Source organism: Dendrobates tinctorius, unplaced genomic scaffold, assembly GCF_039654945.1.
Source record: "Dendrobates tinctorius isolate UK_male_01 unplaced genomic scaffold, ASM3965494v1 ptg000107l, whole genome shotgun sequence".
NCBI classification, from domain to species: Eukaryota; Metazoa; Chordata; class Amphibia; order Anura; family Dendrobatidae; genus Dendrobates; species Dendrobates tinctorius.
The window spans coordinates 45,350,550-45,371,162 of record NW_027361775.1 but is presented as its reverse complement, the minus strand read 5'-3'; the positions used below and the strand labels follow the sequence as shown (position 1 = coordinate 45,371,162).

Below are 20,613 nucleotides of genomic sequence, written 5' to 3'. Positions count from 1 at the left end.
GAACTACCTTTAAAACAACATCCGTTTCTGTTATGGCAGAATAAGCATCATGTTGTGCAGCTGACAGCTATCCCTGCCAACTCTCCCATACACAAGAAGCATTACTGTGTTCTCTTTGAGAAAACCGCTGCCAGAATAATCTAGCAATGATTTATCTACAGGAAGAAAAAAGGATTTTCCTTTGCAATTCAGCATGCTGGATCCTTGTATCCCCCAACATCACTCGGAAGAGAGTCAGTCGAAGGAGCAGCAGGTGCAACATCTGCTGGGCCCATGTGGCAGGGAAGTCCGTCAATGCCAGCACCAATTTCACCTGAATGTGCATTATTGGATGCACATTCAGTTGAAATGTATTGCAGCTCAGAGATCCACTGACTCCCTGCACTACATTCTGCTGGAAAATCAAAGGTCAGCAACTGCCAGCGTCTGTGCCAGCTATAGAAGAGGATGCTGCATGTCGTGGGAGCGGAAGAAGGTTAGAATAATCATTTGCATCTGTTTAAAATGTACTGGAGAAGAAAGGAAGGACCCAAGATGAGGGGCATTGTATCAGTAAGGGGCCCAGGATGCAGGACATTATTACAGGACGGGGTGATGACTGGTACTTTATTACATGGGTGGGGTGTACATACAGGTCTTTATAGGATCTAAAACACTACATGGACCCATATATTTGACCAAAATGCAGGTTGAGGGCCCATGTCCAAATGTTTCATCTGTGCCCATCAAGCTATAGTTACACAACGGGGAGGCCCCTATATACATTAGACTGACAGGCGATGCCACCACTGCTGGCAAATTGAGTCGACTTTAGTATTTTGTGTATGGGATCCTTTACAGGGAAATTAAGCTTAATCACTTGTGTATCTTTGTCGGATGAAGCAGCCCTATGTTGCTGTGCCTACATCCTCTGCCATCTCATCTAGCCAAGGCTGGCATTAGGGTCAGGCAGACTAAGCATCTGCCTAGAGCACCCACTCTGCCAGGTTTCAGATTTCCAGTCATTAAATAGTGGAGACTAGTCTGTATAAAGTATACTCTATAGGGTATGGCATAAGACAAATTAAAATACACTGCTCAAAAAAATAAAGGGAACACTTAATAACACAATTGAACACTAAGTCAATCACACTTCTGTGAAATCAACCTGTCCAGTTATAAAGCAACTCTGATTGTAAATCAGTTTCTCCTACTGTTGGGCAAACAGAACAGACAAAAGGTAGAAATGATAGGCAATTAGCAAGACAAACCCTATAAAGGAGTGGTTCTGCAGGGGTGACCAATGACCATTTCTCTGTTCTCATCCTTTCTGGCTGTTGTTTTGGTCACTTTTGCATTTTGTCATTGCTCTCACCCCTAAGGGTACTGAACAGAAGCACGGGAGTTGCTCAGGTAGCGCTACCTCCTCCTTCGTGCAAAGAGGAACAGAAATAGTGCCAGAGTCCTGCAAAATGACCTCCAGCAGGCCACTAAAATCCATGTGTCTGCTCAAACTGTCAGAAACAGACTCCATGTGGCTGATATGAAAGCCCGATGTCCACTAGTGGGTGTTGTGCTTACAGCACAACACCATGGAGGGTGATTGTCATTTGCCAGAGAACACCAAGATTGGCAAAATCGACATTTTCACCCTGTATTCTTCACAGATGAGAACAGGTTCACACTGAGCACATGTGACAGACATGACAGAGGCTGGAGATGCTGTGGAGAACGTTCTATTGCCTGCAACATCCTTCAGCATGACTGATTTGGCAGTGGGTCAGTAATGGTGTGGGGAGGCAATTTCTTTGAGGGCCGCACAGCTCTCCATGTGCTAGCGAGAATTACTCTGATTGCCATTAGGTAACGGAATGAGATCCTCAGACCCATTGTGAGACCATATGCAGCTGTAGTAGGCTCTGGGTTCTTTCTGATGCATGATAACGCTTGGCCTCATGTGGCTGCACTGTGTCAACAGTTCCTGCATGATAAAGGCATTCATTCATGCTATAGACTGACCTGCTCATTGCCAAGACCTAAATCTAATCAAGCACATCTGGGACATCATGTCTCATTCCATAGACCAACACCACATTGCAAAACAGACTGTGCAGGAGTTGACTGATGCTTCAATCCAGGTCTGGGAAGAGATCCTTCAGGAGAATATCCTCTGCCTCATCAGGTGCGAACCCAGGCGTTGTAGGGAGGTCATACAGGCACATGGAGGAACACACACTACTGAGCATGATTTCCTTGTCTTGAGGAATTTCCAATGAAGTTAGATCAGCCTGTAATTTGATTTTCAGCTTTGATTTTGAGTATTATTCCAAATCCAGACCTCCATGGGATATTAATTTTGATTTTCATTGATCATTTTCATGTTTCATTGTTCTCAACTCATTCCACTATGTAATGAATGAAGATTTGCAACGGGAATATTTCATTCAGTGATATCTACTGTAGGATGTTGTAATTTAGTGTTACCCTTATTTTTTGAGCAGCAGTGTATATTCTGACACATTGGGAACCAATATTCATCATACAACACCAGTAAATAGGGCTTTACATAAAACAATTTTGTGTGAAGTTTGGAAATTTTATGAATATGCCAACATTTCCAACTGGAAACCAAAAGGCTCCAATCTCAATTCAATAAATGGCTTTCTCCTAGGTCTGCTCATCTTCATTTTCTGTAAATGTGCCCTGTGTATTTCTAAGGTCAGACACCATCTGAGAATTAACAGGAAAACAATGACTCATGAAATTGTGTCTGGAACATTGATTTAATGATGTGACTAATGAAACTGATGACATTTTCTTTTTTGAAATGTAGCCACATGTAAATATATTTTACTTATTAGAAATATTAGCAAAGTGGGCATTGGCTGACCTGATTCAGCCTATTCTCTTGGGGGTACCGATTGTTGAAATTGCAGCACGTTCCCTGAACCTGGAAGAAGTGGCGTCCTGATCCAGTTCCCGGCCTGCAGCTTTCAACTGAATGTGCATCCTTGGAAGTACATTAAGTTGAAATATATTGCAGTAGAGAAATACACCTGCAATAGTTAAAAGCCACCAGCCAAATAGAGGGCCCACACATCACCAATTTCCGGCCTGTCCGCGCCACACATAAAGAGAGGAAGAAGACAACGGCCAGATGAGAGAAACTTTTTTTACTTTAGGACCAAGATGGAAACATATGAGGATACTAAGGAAACATATGGGGCCAGGATGAAGACATATGGGGACAAGGATGGAGACACATGGGGTCAAGATGGAGAAATATTGGTGCAGGATGAGGGAAATGATTACATTAAGGGGCCAGGATGGTGGATATTATTAAATAATGAAGCACAAGATGAAGGACATTACAGGAAGGGGACCAGGATGGGGGACATTGTAGGAAGGGCCCAGGATGGGGACATCATTACAGGAAGTGGCCCCCAATGGAGGACTTTATTATAGAAAGGTGCCAGGATGGAGGACATTATTACAGGAAGTGGCCAGGATGGGGGACAATAGTACAGGAATGAGCAACGATAGGGGACATTGTTACAGGATGGTAAAGGATAGGGGACATTATTACTGTAGGTGCTAATTAGGTGATATTATTACTGTTGTGATTAATTCAATTTTTAAAGATACTGTTTTCAATGGCGAGGAGGTCCTTTTACTCTGCAGGGTGGCACTATGCTGCTTTTTTTCTTTGTCTGGTGAGGTGTAGAAGTTGGAGAAAAAGTGGAGAAAGTGCTCTAGATGCAATCAGCTATATAGTGTAGTATATACAGAGCTCCTGTCTACAAAGTCACTGGAGATTACTGTATTACCTGTACACTATATACTCTAAACAGAGCTACTATGTATAATATCTCTGATGTTCCTTATATTTCCTGTACATTATACACTATATACAGAGCTCCTGTGAACAATGTCACTGCTGAGTCATTGTATTACCTGTACACTGTATATTATATACAGAGCTCCTGTGAATGGTGGCACTTATGGTAATATTAGTGTTATTAGTATTGTGTTTTTTAATTATTGATCAGTATTGTAGTATTCGGTCACTGTATGGTAGTAATATGGTTTCCAGTCATGGTGCGGTGATAGTTGTGACAATATTTGCACGTAATATGTGGTATTATTTGTAAGATAGCGCTCACTGAATGTGTTCGGGGACACTCATTTGGCAATCGGATTTAGGCACACAGGAACAGTCTCTCACATAAACAGACATCTGGTTTATTTAGACACAGCATAAACCAGATAGAGTACAGTCCATTTCGTTACCTCCATGAAACACAATATTACACCAGTCTGTTCATGTAGCAGATACTCCTCTCTGCCTTTCTTACACTTACAACACCCTTGTCTGAGGTTTCCTTCCAGTAGCTCCACTCCACACGCTGAACTTCTAGTCAGTCCAGGCTTCCAGGGAAGCTGCCTTGCTGGGATCACTGTCCCATATAATGATTTGCTCGACAAAGTCAAACCCTACAGTTCCAGACCCTCAGAAGGATGGTAGCTTCCCCAACGCAGTTAGCCATCACAGACTCTGCAGACACATGCCTCCTCTATGTGTCTTCCTGGAAGCCTGTACTATTGCAGGACCTTCCAACATAGAGATCATGTGACCACACCACAGTCTCATTATAACCTATGAGACCCACCTATTGATGGGAGGTGTGTGGTTAGTCAGACCCCCCCAGCTCTCCAGCCCCTTATAAGCTAAGCAAGGCTCTTGGAACTACAGGTCCCAGAGCAACATTTCAGGCTTACAGCGCAGAAGTCTTCCTCCTCTGGTGACACATACCGGCCATTCAAAACAATGCCGGTCACTGTCTCACATATTTTATCACTATGTGAGGATACTATCTGGTCTGGTCAGGGTGTGATGGCATTTTTACCCTGCATGTGGTGTTATTTGGCCACTATGTGAAGGTAATATGTAGTCTGCTCATGGTGGATTGTTATTTTGCACACATTAGTTACCAAGGCAAGAGATAGGTTGCAGCAGACATTTTAGGTGAAAGATGGATAGTAGGTCATCCTTTCCAATTTGAGCGGGATTTCTTTAGTTCTAATTTTCAAAACATGTAGAAAACCCTTTAAAACCATCCACCATACTAAGAAGTGACTGGGACAATGTGTGCCTGACAGGGAGCAATGAGACTACGAGACTTTCTTATATTTCATAGTTGAAGAAAATGTCAGTGAAAATGGTCATGGCTAGCAAAAAAAATGGTGTGTTTTTATAAAGGGGCAAGTAATTTTAAATGGGCATGGCTTCAAAACACAAACAGAGAACCTATTGTTAAAAGATTCAATCCCAAGTTTCAAACAGTAACTGTATCCATTCTTTTATGTAATACAGTCACATCACAGTTCAGTGTCATAAAATCAGTTGGCAAAATTCAAATTAGGCGCAAATGAAAGGTTTTTTAAGACACTTTCCACTTTCCATACATTTCAACTGTTTGTTGTCCTCTGAAAAACAAAGAATTCTGCTCAAAGAGATGTAATTTGCTGAATTATACTCGTGTACCTACAGCATACATCTTTGCAGTTTCTGTCTGAGGAGATGAAAACTTGGTTACAGAACTTCTTGCACGAAGATACGTTTTTCGAGAAGAATATGAATGGTTCCTTGCATATCTTGATTCTGAAATAAATATATACATGATTGAACTTCTGCAACAACTTAGGTAATTTTACTAATACATATATTTATAAATTATTGTTATGCAATTTACATTTTTTTTCCTTCTAATCTGCTTAAGTGCCTCACATAACATAATATACTGTATACAATGGCTTGCAAAAGCATTCATCCTCCTTGACTTTTCACCTGTTTTGTTACATCATAACCTGTATTTAAATAATTTTGCAATCCGATTTATGTGTGATGCATTAGAACTAAATAGTCCAAGTTAGTGAAGTAAAGTGAGAAACATGTAAGTAAAATTAAATGTATGGTCTCAAATAACTAAAAATTGGTATGTGCATATGTATTCACCCTGTTTGCTTTGAAGTCCCTAAAAATTTCTGGTGCAACCAATTACTTTTATAAGTCACAGATTTAGTGAAAGGAAGTCCACCTGTGTGGACATGACCTGTCAGTATATGCACACCTTTTCTGAAAGGCTATGGAGGCTGCAATACCATTAAGCAGAAGGCACCACTAACCAAACAACATCATGAAGACCAAGAAGATCTCTCAACAAGTCAGGGACAAAGTTGTTGACAATTTAGGGTTGGATTATAAAAAAATATTCCAATCTCTGATGATTCCCCGGAGCATCATCAAATCCATTACCATCAAATGGAAAGAACATGGTACCACAACAAACCTGCCAAGAAAGGACAGCCCACCAAAACTTTCAGCTCTGACAAGGAGGGTATTAATCAGAGAGGCTGCATAGAGATCAAAGGTAACCCTGAAGAAGATGCAGAGTTCCCAAGCAGAGACTGGAGTATCTGTCCGTATGACCACAAAAAGTTGTAAACTCCATAGAGGTGGTCTGAAACTGAACTTATTGCCTGGACCTTTGCTCTTCTTGAGATCTTAGTGTTGCTATTCCTGGTCATGATGTAAAATTGTTTTGTCATGCAATCTCTGCAGCAAATTAGTGTTTGCTGGTTGACTGCAACGTTCACACTTCTGTCAGATGGAGCTGTTCCACCTAAAAGAACTGTAGAGGTGGCCATTCAGTGAGACATTTCATACAATGTTCTGCCTCTTTACTTGTGCAGATGTCCATGGAGAAGAATGTGGAGGAGGTGAAGGAGGTAAATTAAATGTCCTCTAGTGTAGAGGTGTTACCTTTCACCACCTGTCCAGCTTGCAGTAGTGCATCACTAGCATTCAAAACATTGACTCAGTGGGACATGAAAGGCATGTACTTTCCCTCTTCATAATTTCTATTGTTGATGGTAGAATGCACCTTGTAGACAAATTCAAGGAACAATGCACTGCGCTGCCGATGCTGGGACTGCTGTTACTGACCTTACACTGCTAGACATTTTATTGCCTGGCCCGTCATCTTGTTATACAGTGAAGCTTCTGCCGCTGCCATGCTGCCAGACATCCACAGACACCAGATATCTTTTCCCATGCTTTTCCAGTGTGTTGTATAGCTAAACTGTATTGCTGGGAAGTCTACTCTCTTGAATATACACAAACATGAAACTCCTAAAATAGGAATATTTTTTTATGCATTGCTTCTTCACTTTGAAAACAGGTAACCTTTTCCTATTCCCTAAATAATGGGTTCATTTTAAGATGTCTTGATAGGAACGTTTTATTTTGACAATAATAAACCCGTTATGGATTGCAAAAAAGGAATAATTTTGCCTTCAAAGCTTTTTTTAAATAAAAGGGAGAGTTACCAGTGTGAGACAGTTAACTAATAATATTATTCTTCTTATTAGTCTTCTTGCAAATATTTTTTGCAGCTCCTGAGCTTTGCTGTATTACAACAATATTGCAGCCCTGTCTACCTGTGTGATGGAAGTTGAGAGGAACTTGCAGATGTGTCAGTTATAATCCACACACAGCTCTGCAGTGAGATCAGGAGAGCAGAGAGTGGCCATTACACATCACACTGGTAACCATTACACATCACACTGGTAACTCCTCCTTCATGTAATGCAATATAAGCTCTGGAGGCAGAGTTATCTTCCAGGAAACATCCTCCACATGGCCTGGAAGTGGTAGTTTATGTAAAGTCATAAAAGATGACTTGTCAGGAACAGGGCATCTGATATGAGTCATACATTTATGAATTTTTCAGCAGTGCAGTATATAACCAGTCTGCCCATATTTAGTTTAGCTAGGTCAAATGTGGTGACAGATTCCCTTTAAAGGGAACCTGTCACCAGGAATAATGCTGTCAACCTGCAGATATGGGTTTAATCTGCAGGTTAACAGCGCTATGATGCTGCCAGACTCCTGCATGCAGCTAAATGCAGTGGGGAGAAAATGATCTTTATTTTCACCGCCAGCATTCGGTATTTAGTCATGGAGGCAGGGGTGCCGCCAGTTCATTCACACTCTGACTGTACAGAGTAGCCACTGTAACCGTGGTCCCGACCCTGTCTGACACTCGCTCTACATTGAAGCCGACTGTCAGGGCCGGCGGCACGGCTACAGCGGCCTCTCTGTATACTCAGAGCATGACTGAACCGATGCCATGGAACCCTTCCCCCACTCCTATGACTGAATACCGAATGCTGGCTGGGAGAATAAGGATCATTTTCTTCCCACTGCATTCGGCTGCGTGCAGAGACCAGGGAGCATCATAACACTGTTAACCTACAGATTAACCCAATATCTGCATGTTGACAGCGTTATTTCTGGTGACAGGTTCCCTTTAAACAGGGATAATTTTCACACTACCTCTTGTGAAAAATCCACGGCTTCTTCTAGTTGCATTGACTGTGTATAAACAGCAATTTCAGACATCTGTCCTCCATAAATTTGACTGTTTCTACAATTCAAATATCCCAAACCGTCTGCTAGTACTGTGGTAGTTAAATAGGCTGTTGGTTACCTTCAGATTCCCAAGCCAAATATGTTGAGGTTACTTGGGCATTACAAAGTATGTTCTTGCATTAAAAACTTAGAAAAAGGTTCTATATAGTTGGCCATCATTTCTGGGCAATTCAAAGGGAGCAAATTTGAATTTCAAAAGATTTGTTCAACATTACAAGCGTATGCAAAAATACATTTTTCCATGTCAAAGTTGTCCATAGCATTTATGTATTACCAGCTACATTAGGAATTTTGCCTACTTCACTGTAGGCCCTTTAGGTTTCTGGAGACTTACTACCCTTAAAACATTCTGCGTTTCTTCCCACTCTGAGGAGCTATTTTTCCCTTAAAAGGACTGGATAGGGTACCTTCATAACTTGTGTCAAAATATATCACAATTTGTTTTCTCTCCACATGATGCTCACCAATTCTCATGCCTCTACACAAAATCCAATCCACATGGAGATACATTATGGGCTCATGGAATACTATGAGCATGGTAAACCAAATCCACAGTATACCATAAGTCTGTAATACTGTTACACTGTAAAGGACTCCTTATAAAGGCTGAATGCCAACGTTAATCATCATAAGACATATAAAATAATGAACTGAAGACATCATATAAATAAATATGATAAAACCATATACTGTAAATGAGCCAGTCTCTTCAATACCTGTAAAAAATTAGTAAATTTATTTTTTCTGATATCCTTCCTGAAGTAAACGTTAGCAAATAAATGCCTAAATGTTGAGAATAAATTGCTTTCTGAAGACTACCATTTTTGTGAATAATGCTTAGGAGTTGGTTATAATATGAGTTGTAGATCAAGTTCACTACACCATTTATCAAGGCAGCTGTCAGAACCAATAGTTGAAAATACAGGAGCTTCAATTTGCTGAACTAATCTGAAATTCCAAAATGAATGGTATGTTTTATGTACAATGTATTCTAGGGATTTCTCCACAGTAGTTAAAGGCAGGAAAAACATTACGCTAGTCAACAGTATTAGAGCATTCACAGGTATTAGCTTTTAAGATTTCTTCACTTATAGATTTTTGAAAATAATTTCAATTTTTTGTTTGCTTATTTTAATAAAATGATTAACATGCATTTTTTCAGGTGTTTTTTTCCAAGTCCTATGGCGAAAAGCAAGGCAATAAAAAATCACTATACACAAAGCATGCAGTGTTTTGAAAAAAAAAAATGCCATGGACTCACAAAACATGTCATTGGGAAATTTAGATGGAAACCCCAATGTAAGTGCTCAGCATAGAGCGCAGGATAAATGTGATATAAAATGTTATGTAAAATGTTCCTAATAAAAGATTCTACTCAGTTCACAAAAAAAGCAAGTCCTCACTCAGGTTCATTACCTGTCAATGGAAATATAGCAGGCTTCCATGTTATTGGTAGCACAAAGGCTCTGGAAAAGTATAAAGGCTCCTTATATCCCCAAAACAAATCCAGTGAATTCTGTGCTCCCAAATTCAAATGCCCCTTTATGTTCTGAGCACCACACTGTGCCTAAACCACATTTAGCTTCCATATTGTTTGCATTTTATAGCGATGAGAGACCGCTTAATTTATGTGAGCATGTCTCCAGAAGCATGAGCTGGGCATAATGTACTGGGCACTACATTAGCAAATGTACAATTTTCACTTGGCAACATCCACTGCTGCTTGTTTTTGAAAAACACCCATGGAGTCAAAATAATCACTACACCTGTAGTTAAATTGTCAAAGAGGTGTAATTTCCAAAATGGGGATCTTGCTTTTCTAGCATTAGGGGCTCTGTATATGGAGCAACTATTCTAGGTAAATCCATTGTCTAGGAGGCAAATAGCACTCAGACTCTTGAGTCTTGCTGTGTGGCTAAGCAATACTGTACAGACACATATGAAGTGTTTCCATGTTCAGCGGAAATTGTGTGACAAAATTTGATGCCATTTTTACTCACTTCTCTATCTGAAAATGTGAAATTTGGGGCTAAAACAATATTTTTGTGGTAAAAATGTAATTATTCTCTGTTTACGGCCCAGTCGTATAAAATTATATGACGCACTCATGGTGTCAGTATGATCAATGCACCCTTATGTGTATTCATTGAGAGGTGTCAATGCAAATTGGAGTCACTTATAGGGGGATTCTGCTGTTCTGCGCCCTCATCGGCTCTTCTAGTGGGTCATGGCACACACAAACCATAGCAACAAAATCTGCAGGATATCAAGGCTCGCCTTCCCTTTTGAGTTTTCCACTATTCCTGAAAAGTATTTCCCGATAACATGTAGGGTAGCCCTTATAAAAATTAAAACTTGGGGCTAAAATAACATTTTAGTGTTAAAAATGTAATTATTCTTTAATCAGCCGAACTAAGTGAGATTATATTTATTATACTATCCTGCAAACCAAAAGATTGACTGTAACTGCAGTATTTTCTAAATCATTTATTCTAGGACTTCTTGGGTGGCATAGCCTTGTCTCTTTACCTAACACATCATATACTACGTATGGGCTACTACACTCCTCTCCTTGGAAGGTATTTATAGCGCAAATTACTGTTACTCTTTAGTGGAACCTTGTCGGACATCTTTGTGAGGTTGTCCTTTTTGCTGCTTATACCTTCCTTGCTACACTTGCGCCTCCAACTATCTATTCTATTCTTTAATCACCACCCAATGATATAAAATTCTGTGAGTCACATGTGGTGTCAACATACTCACTGCACCTCTGGGTTAATTCATTTGTGTGTAGTTGGTAAAATGGGGTTACTTATGGAGGGTTCTGCTGTTCTGGCACCTCAGGGGTTCTGCCAATGTGACATGGCACCTTCAAACCATTCTAGGAAAATCTGAACTCCAATTTCTAGCTTCCATTCAAAGCTTTGCAATGTTCCTAAAAAGTGGTTTTTGACCATAAGTGGTGTATTGGCGTACTCAGGAGAAATTGTTTAACAAATTACATTGTTCATTTTCTCCTACTATCTCTTTCAAAAATTAAAAACTAGGGGCCAAAGCAACATTTTAGTGGAAAAAATGGTAATTTTCCATTGATTCAGCCTAATGTCATACAAATCTGTAAATTGCCTGAAGGTTAAAAATGCTCACTTATATCCCTAAATTAACTCCTTGTGATGAGTAGTTTCCAAAATGGGGTCAGATGTGAGGGCTTTCTGCTCTTTTGGCATGTCAAGGGCTCTTTAAATGTGGCATGGCATCCACAATTATTGCAGCCAAAATTGAGCTCCAGTATTCTGTTTGCGCCCCTTACCTTCCGAGACCTGTCGTGTGTCCACACAGTAGCTTTCTGACACATGTGGGGTATCACTGTACTTAGGAGCCATTGCACAAGAAATTATACGGTCCATTTTATCCTGTTGCCCTTGTGAAAAGGAAAAATTTGATGCAAAACCAACATTTTCACTGTTCAAAGTTTTAAAATTCTGTGAAGCACCTGTTTGTTCAAGGTGCTTGCAACACCTCTAGAAAAGTTCTTTGAGGGGCGTAATTTTCAAAATGGGGTTACTTGTGGGAGGTTTCTACTGTTTAGACACACCAGGGGCTTTGCAAACACAACATGGCATCCGCAATCTATTCCAGCCAATTTTGTGTTCCAAAAGTCAAATAGTGCTCCTTTCCTTCGGAGCCCTGCCTTGTGACCAAACAGTAGTTTTCCTTCACATATGGAGTATTGGCGAGAAATTACACAAAAAATTATACAGTAAATATTCTCCTGCTATCCTTGTTAAAATGAAAAAAAAGCACTGGCGTCACTGTCTCTGCCGTAATTTTGAAATCTGCAACATGTCAATTTATCTTGCGGTAAATAGACGTATTATTTGCAGATTTTTCTCATAGGCTTATGTGAGATAAGGTAAATCCACTGGTAAAAATAAACAAAAACCACATGTGTTGTTTTTGCATTTTTACAATGGAAACACACTAAAGTCCTATAATGCTCATTGCAGGAACTTAGGCTTTTCCAAAAAGAAATTCCACATTTCATACCTCCTCAGACTTATAAGTCTTATCTAAGACCATCAAGTTTGTTGGCACTCTGGATATTCCAATTTTTGGCAAATCATAAACCAGACAAAAATTAAAATGTAAGGATGGCATTTATTCCTGCATATTTTATTAGGCCTCATGTAGACATCTGTTTTTGACGTACATGCTCATTTATGTTTTTCACCCATCATAGTCCATGGAGCTGGTCAAATTAATAAAAAATAAATAAAATGCACCTCTCAGGTAAAAACACGTCTGTGACATAAAGGACAGCACACATTTATTTTCCAAGTGCTATCTACTTTTTACTGTATAGTGAGAATGAGAAGTTTGGAATTTTCTTTTTGTTTGTTTTATTAAAGACACCAAAAATGGATACAATACTTATGGTGAAATTTGACAAGAGGACCAAAACTTTGCACACTGATGAAAAATTACCTCTTTTTTTCTCATATGCAAACTAAGGACATCTCAATGACGCCTCATTAAAAATGCTGCAGACGGAGCTGTTATGGAATATACAAATGTAAAACACTGTTCAGTTTGATTTTTGGCATCGTTTTACTCTATCTATGTTAATTTTTAGAGAAAGTGGTGTTTTTTAAAATGCAGTATGCTCTAGGTGTAGTAATTTTTTATTCACTCTAAGGGCTCATTCACACAAGCGTATACATCGGATGAGTGCTATAAAAATTTTTATCAGACAGCACTCAGACCAATATTATTCAATGACAGATTCTGACAGGATGCCGCGATTACACTTTGAAATCGGATGCCAATCACCCATTCAAGAATATGGGTGCGTGTAAAACATTGGACTGCACTTGGATCGATTTCGCAGACTCACAGAATGGAGAAGATGGAGAACTTTTGTTCTCCATCTTGCCCGCACAGTATGCTCCGATTCTCTCATATGTCAGAATCGGATAACATTATGCTGACACTCTGATTAGAGTTTGATCAGAGTGACATTTGCATAATAGGCCTGATTCCCTCGGATGAGAGAGTCTATGGCCTTCTGGCCATAGCCTATCTCATAAACAACCCACTAATATGTTGATATAAAGTGTTTAGTGCAGCTTTATAACATTCAGCAGCAGCCCATTGAGCATGAAAATTGTTCATGTGGCGTGCCATGGTTTTCAATAGAAACTGATGGACATGTTTGGAAGCGTGTCTCTCCACCTACAGCCACCTTTAGGATGGGAATGCAATGCAGTCTACGGATGAGATAGTACTAAACAAGGAGCCACAACTTTACAGAGCTGTTGGTGCTGATCTACTTATATTAATATATAAGAAAGGGAATTGCAATGCAATTTTAAGCATATTTGGGGAAACAATTATAAAGTGGCCATTAACTTTAAGAAAATGTTCCAGTTTTGATTACCCAATCCCATGCTGCATGTCAGACAAAGGTTTGGTCATTGATTGTGCATGCTCAGGTCAAATTATTTCCAAAGAAATAAAGTCAGTTTTTAATCAACCATTAATCTCAATTTTAAGCCAGAATAGAGCAAAAAAAATTGAAGCTGCCTTCCATGACTAGCACCATATTTTTAGACACTTTCTTTGCCGTCTCCTACAAGGGCATTTGGCTTGGATGAAATTTGGCATGGTTTGATGGAAACAGTTTGGCATTATAGGTAACACTGTGCACCTTAATATGTGGCAAAACTTTATGGCACAAAGAAAAACATCTAATACATGGTGTGAGATTCATGTGGAAATAGTGGATGAGGGCAGGTATATCTCGCCCAGATACCTTTCCTATGTGGCCTAGTCGGGTCAGTATCTCACCTGGTTACTAATGAATAATGGGAGGGCAGATATAAAAGGATGCCAGGTGGTTGTGTGAGTGTCTCAGCCTGGGAACACAGAGAGCCTGTCTGTGTGAGAGACACACGTGAGTGAAAGCAGTGCCCCCTGTAACTGTGGTTTGTCTGGACGGGAGAAGCCCGCCAGTTGGTAGTTAGGTTGTACTTTGTTTAGTTAGTGCCGGACAGGCAAGGATTTGTTTTATGTTTTTTTTTCTTTATGTATTGCTTTCACCTTTAATAAACCTGACCCAGTGTCAGTTACACCCAGACCCAGGCTGTGCGCCTGAGTTTCATGCTGAATGCACGTGACCTTTGACCCCAGCAAAGGCGATCCCGGAGTGTTTTATCACATTGTGGTGGAGAACGCGGGCATCACGTGGGAAGCATGAGCATGGAGGATGTGGTGAAAGCGCTGGTTCAGTCCACCGCCGTCCAGCAAGAAGCTAATCGGGTGATGATGGCGCAGCTGAAGGAGTTGGTGGACATGACAGCTACCGATCGTTCGCTTCTCCAGCAGGTGGCGCAGCGCCTGGCAAGCTTACCTGAGGTTAACCTGGAAGCCGAGTCGAGAGTGACTCACGTGAGTCGGTACTGGCAGAAGATGACGACCGAAGATGACGTCGAGGCATACCTGACCACGTTTGAACGGACAGCGGTGTGAGAAAAATGGCCGAAGGCACGATGGGCCGTCCTGATTGCCCCGTTTCTTTCCTGTGAGGCCCAAAAGGCTTATTATGACTTAGAACCTGAAGCCGCGCAGGACTTTGACAAACTGAAAGCCTAGATCTTGGCCTGGCTGGGAGTGACGACCGCTGTCCGTGCACATAGAGTGCATCAATGGACTTATCAGCCGGATAAACCACCGCGGTCACAGATGTTCAACCTGATCCACGTGACGAAGAAGTGGCTACAACCCGAGGTGTTGACAGCGCCAGAGATAATCCAGAGAGTCGTCATAGACAAGTACCTGAGAGCTCTACCGCCAGCCCTGAGGAAGTGGGTAAGCCATGGAAATCCTACGACGGCAGATCAACTGGTGGATCTGGTTGAACGTTACTCAGTGGCGGAAGGACTCCGAGATGATGCTACCCCACCTCGTTCTTCATCATCTCCACGAGGAACCGGTAAGACTGTTCCAGGGAGTAGGGGAGAAGGAAAAATCCCTAAGACAGTGGGGGAGGAAAACGGGACTGCCCGCACTGCGAGGCCGAGAGTAACGAACTATGGTCTAAGCAAAGGGCCCGTTAGGTGTTTCCGCTGCCAAGAGATGGGACACATTGCTGCGAACTGTCTGGTCACTACTGAACCCATGCAATGCGACGTCACAGACTCTAAAAACCGCTTGTCTATGGTTGCACGGGTAGTGAGTGTGAATACCGGTCAAAAGAATGTGGATAAACACTTGTGTGATTTAACTGTTGATGGAAAAAATGTGGTGGCATTGTTAGACTCGGGAAGTGTGGTGACTCTGGTGAAGGCCAGTCTGGTGTCAGCCCCGACTGGACCATCAGACAAATTTTCTGTACCGTGTGTGCATGGAGACACCTGTTCGTACCTCACCACGGTCATATGCATTACTACTTCCTATGGGTCTGTGCAACATAAAGTGGGACTCGTCCCTGCGTTATTGCATGATGTTATCTTGGGCCGGGATTTTCCCCACTTCTGGCAATTGTGGGAGAATCAGTTGTTACCCCAGCGTAATAGTGTACATGATTCTTCTCCCAGGGCGAGTGTGGGTCCCGAACCCCTGGAAGAGGTCTCCCCGGAAGACTCAGGGGAAGAGTCTCCTGGAAATGACCTGCAGTTCCCGTTTTCAGTCAAGGCAGGTGATACGGAGGAGAGTGGGGAAAAGGAGGAGGCCGACAGCCGTCCACCTCCCCGTTTGCTGGATTTAGAAGTTCAAAAAGATGACTTCCAAAGCGAGCAAATAAAGGATCCTACCCTTTCTCAGGCTAGGACAAATGTAAAAGTGATAAATGGGGTACCCATAGAACCTGGCTCTAGGCTGGCATATCCATACATGGTCCTGGAGAATGATTTACTCTATCAAATAGAGAAAAAGGGTGAAGACACGGTGCAACTATTAGACGTGCCAAAATCCTACCGGCGGCAGGTGCTGGACCTGGCCCACGGACATGTGATGGGAGGTCACCTGGGAGACCAGAAAACCACCGAAAGGATATTACACTGTTTTGTTTGGCCAGGCATGCATCACGATATTCGTGTATATTGTGAGTCTTGTCCTGACTGACAAGCCTCTGCGCCAAAGCCCCGGTTCTGTAGCCCTTTGGTACCCCTACCTATTATTGAGGTCCCGGTTGAGAGGATTGGGATGGATTTAGTTGGGCCCCTTCCACGGTCTGCACATGGACACAAACATATCCTGGTCCTCTTGGATTATGCCACTCGTTACCCGGAGGCCATCCCTTTGCATAACACGGCCACCAAGACGATTGCCAAGGAACTGGTGCAGATGTTTAGTCGGGTCGGCATACCAAAACAGATACTCACCGACCAGGGGACTCCCTTTTTGTCCAGGGTAATGAAGGAGCTCTGCCGGTTGTTACAAATCGAACCGTTACGCACATCCGTGTATCACCCTCAAACAGACGGGTTGGTCGAACGGTTCAATAAAACTCTGAAGCAGATGCTGAGAAAGGCGATAGACAAGGATGGGAAGAACTGGGACTATTTACTTCCGTATTTGCTTTTTGCTATCAGGGACGTACCCCAGTCTTCCACGGGATTCTCGCCTTTCAAGTTATTGTACGCCCGACGTCCTCGCGGACTGTTAGACGTCGCCAAAGAAACCTGGGAGGGTCAGGTCACTCCGTTTAAAATGGTGATAGATCACGTATCCCAAATGCAGGACCGTATTGCGGCTGTTATGCCTATCGTCAAAGAACACATGATGCAGGCTCAAGGAGCCCAAAAAAGAATCCATGATAGGGGCGCCAAGATCCATACGTTTGCACCCGGAGATAGGGTGTTGATCCTGGTTCCCACGGTGGACAGTAAGTTCCTAGCAAAGTGGCAGGGCCCCTTTGAGATCAAGGAAAGAATTGGTGAAGTAAACTGCAAAGTATACCATTCAGGTAAAGAGAAACCTGAACAGATTTATCATGTAAATCTGATAAAACCCTGGAAAGATCGGTCTGCCTTGTCAGCGGAGCTGGCCCGTCCCGTCTGCTCACATACCGTACCAGAGGTACGGGTTGCAGAGACTCTCTCGGAGCGGCAAAAGACTGAGGTCAGGCAGTTTCTACTTCACAACCAAACGTTTTTCTCAGAAAAACCCGGGCAGACTACACTAATGAAACATGACATCGTAACGGAACCTGGTGTCACAGTTCACGTGAAACCCTACAGAATTCCGGAAGCGCGCCGTGAAGCCGTTTCCCGAGAAGTGAAGGCAATGTTAGAGTTAGGTGTCATTGAGGAATTGCACAGTGCTTGGTCCAGCCCAATTGTGTTAATTCCTAAACCGGACGGCACCATCCGGTTCTGCAATGACTTCAGGAAACTGAATGCGGTCTCAAAATTTGATGCCTACCCTATGCCCCGGGTCGACGAGTTAATAGATCGGTTAGGAAAAGCCCGGTATATTACGACCCTAGATCTAACAAAGGGGTATTGGTAGATCTCTCTGGCGGAGGCTGCCAGAGAAAAGACTGCATTTGCTACGCCGGAAGGTTTATTTCAGTATGTGTATATGCCGTTTGGACTGCACGGGGCAACGGCGACCTTCCAGAGACTGATGGATCGAGTCCTGAGGCCACATAGGCAGTACGCTTCAGCCTATTTGGATGACATTGTCATTTACAGCTTGGACTGGGAGACTCAACTCCAGAAAGTACAAGCTGTGATTGACGACCTGTGGGAGGCAGGTCTAACCGCGAACCCCAAGAAATGTCATATCGGGCTAGAAGAAGCCCAGTATTTGGGGTATGTAATTGGGAGGGGTATTGTTAAACCCCAGCTCGATAAGATTCAGGCGGTTCAGGACTGTCCGCAACCTGTCAACAAGAAGCAGCTGCAATCCTTCCTAGGGATCGCCGGCTATTATCGCCAGGTCATACCCAATTTTGCAGCCATCGCTACCCCCCTGACAGATCTTACAAAAGGGAAAGACTCTGTTATGATTAAATGGAGTTTAGCGGCTGAACAAGCCTTCCATAGCCTAAAACGGGCACTTTGCTCTAAACCTGTACTGGTGACTCCGGACTTCTGCAGCGAGTTTGTGGTACAAACGGATGCCTCTGATACCAGCATCGGGGCCGTACTCTCACAAGTAAGGGACGGAGTGGAACACCCAGTCCTCTATCTCAGCAGGAAGCTGAATAAACATGAGCAAAGGTATGCAGTCGTAGAAAAAGTGTGCCTAGCCATTAAGTGGGCTCTAGAGGCCCTCAAATATTACCTGGTGGGCCGAAAGTTCAGGCTGATCACTGACCATGCCCCTCTCAAGTGAATGCACTTGCACAAGGAACGGAATAGCCGGGTGACCCGATGGTTCCTTGCCCTGCAGGCCTACACTTTTACGGTGGTGCACCGCCCAGGGGCACGATGGGGAATGCAGATGCCCTGTCCCGAGTGCATTGTTTGGCGGGTGTCATTGCTCGACCGGAGTGGTCTGAGCAGAGGGGGAGGATATGTGAGAATCATGTGGGAATAGTGGATGAGGGCAGGTATATCTCGCCCAGATACCTTTCCTATGTGGCCTAGTCTGGTCAGTATCTCACCTGGTTACTAATGAATAATGGGAGGGCAGATATAAAAGGATGCCAGGTGGTTGTGTGAGTGTCTCAGCCTGGGAACACAGAGAGCCTGTCTGTGTGAGAGACACACGTGAGTGAAAGCAGTGCCCCCTGTAACTGTGGTTTGGCTGGACGGGAGAAGCCCGCCAGTTGGTAGTTAGGTTGTACTTTGTTTAGTTAGTGCCGGAGAGGCAAGAATTTGTTTTATGTTTTTTTTTCTTTATGTATTGCTTTCACCTTTAATAAACCTGACCCAGTGTCTGTTACACCCAGACCCCGGCTGTGCGTCTGAGTTTCATGCTGAACGCACGTGACCTTTGACCCCAGCAAAGGTGATCCGAGAGTGTTTTATCACAATGTGTAAACTTAGACTAAACAGTTTAAAGATATGACATATTAATCATCCATCCTGAACCACTATGATAAATCTTTTAGGACTGTTTAGTAGAGTTGAGCGAAACGGGTCAAACAATTTCAAAAGTCGCCGACTTTTGGCAAAGTCGGGTTTCATGAAACGAAACCCGACCCTAGGATGAGGTCGGCGACTTACGCGCCAAAGTCGCATTTCAAAAGTTTGTTTAGCGCTCTTTTTCAGCCAATCAGGATCCACGGACACTGTGGGCAACGTGATGACATAGGCAGGGGTCACCACCATCTTTCAGAAGGGCATGCAAGTGATTGGCTTGTTTTGGTGGGCGTCACAGGGGTTATAAAAGGGCGTGCACGCCGACCGCCATCTTACTTCTGCCGATCTTAGCATAGGGAGAGGTTGCTGATTCTGTAGGGACAGCGTTAGGCAGGGAAGAAGAAAAAAAAACTGCTTCTGCTGCTAGCGATTTTGCCTGTGCAACACACCAGTCACTGTGTGTGCAGTGCAAGTGGAAGCTATATTGTGGTGGATCAGCGGTGTTGGTTGTTAGGCTGCCTTCTAAGGCTTCCTGACAGCTGCATTGCTGTTTCCCCACTGCTCTGCAAACTGCTTTTTTAAAAGCAATCCCAATTTTTTTTTTGTCCTGCTGAGGTACTGAGAGTGCATTTATTCACACCATACAGCGGTGTACGGTCCTCACACAGTACCGTGTAACGGCTGTTATCACAGCCACAGTGAAGCTATCTGTGTGTCACTGTGGAAGGATAAGTGGAGGACTTGTTCCGTTCTTACAGACCTACACTCTAGGGAGATTCCTATTCTGCCCAATTCTACAATTCACTTTTTTCACACCTGTGCCATCGAGCCTGTGACATAGTGCTCTGATATTCAGTGGGCCTCACACACTCCAAAAGTGTCCAGTGTCCACAAGTGTCTGCAGAAATTCAAAATCTCCCTTATCCTGTAGTCACTTTTTTCACACCTGTGCCATCGAGCCTGTGACATAGCGCTCTGATATTCAGTGGGCCTCACACAATCCAAAAGTGTCCAGTGTCCACAAGTGTCTGCAGAAATTCAAAATCTCCTTTATCCTGTAGTCACTTTTTTCACACCTGCTGCATCGAGCCTGTGACATAGCGCTCT

General features: G+C 42.8%; 1 protein-coding gene across 1 annotated transcript in view; it reads right to left on the bottom strand.

The window, feature by feature from the left end:
- Positions 1-5,510: 5,510 nt before the first annotated feature.
- CLDN16 (claudin 16) overlaps positions 5,511-20,613 on the bottom strand; it is a 215,705-nt gene continuing 200,602 nt past the window's right edge. Inside the window, exon 5 of the mRNA XM_073589457.1 lies at positions 5,511-5,641. Within this exon, the coding sequence (XP_073445558.1) occupies positions 5,511-5,641 (131 nt within the window). The remainder of the gene's footprint in view (positions 5,642-20,613) is intronic.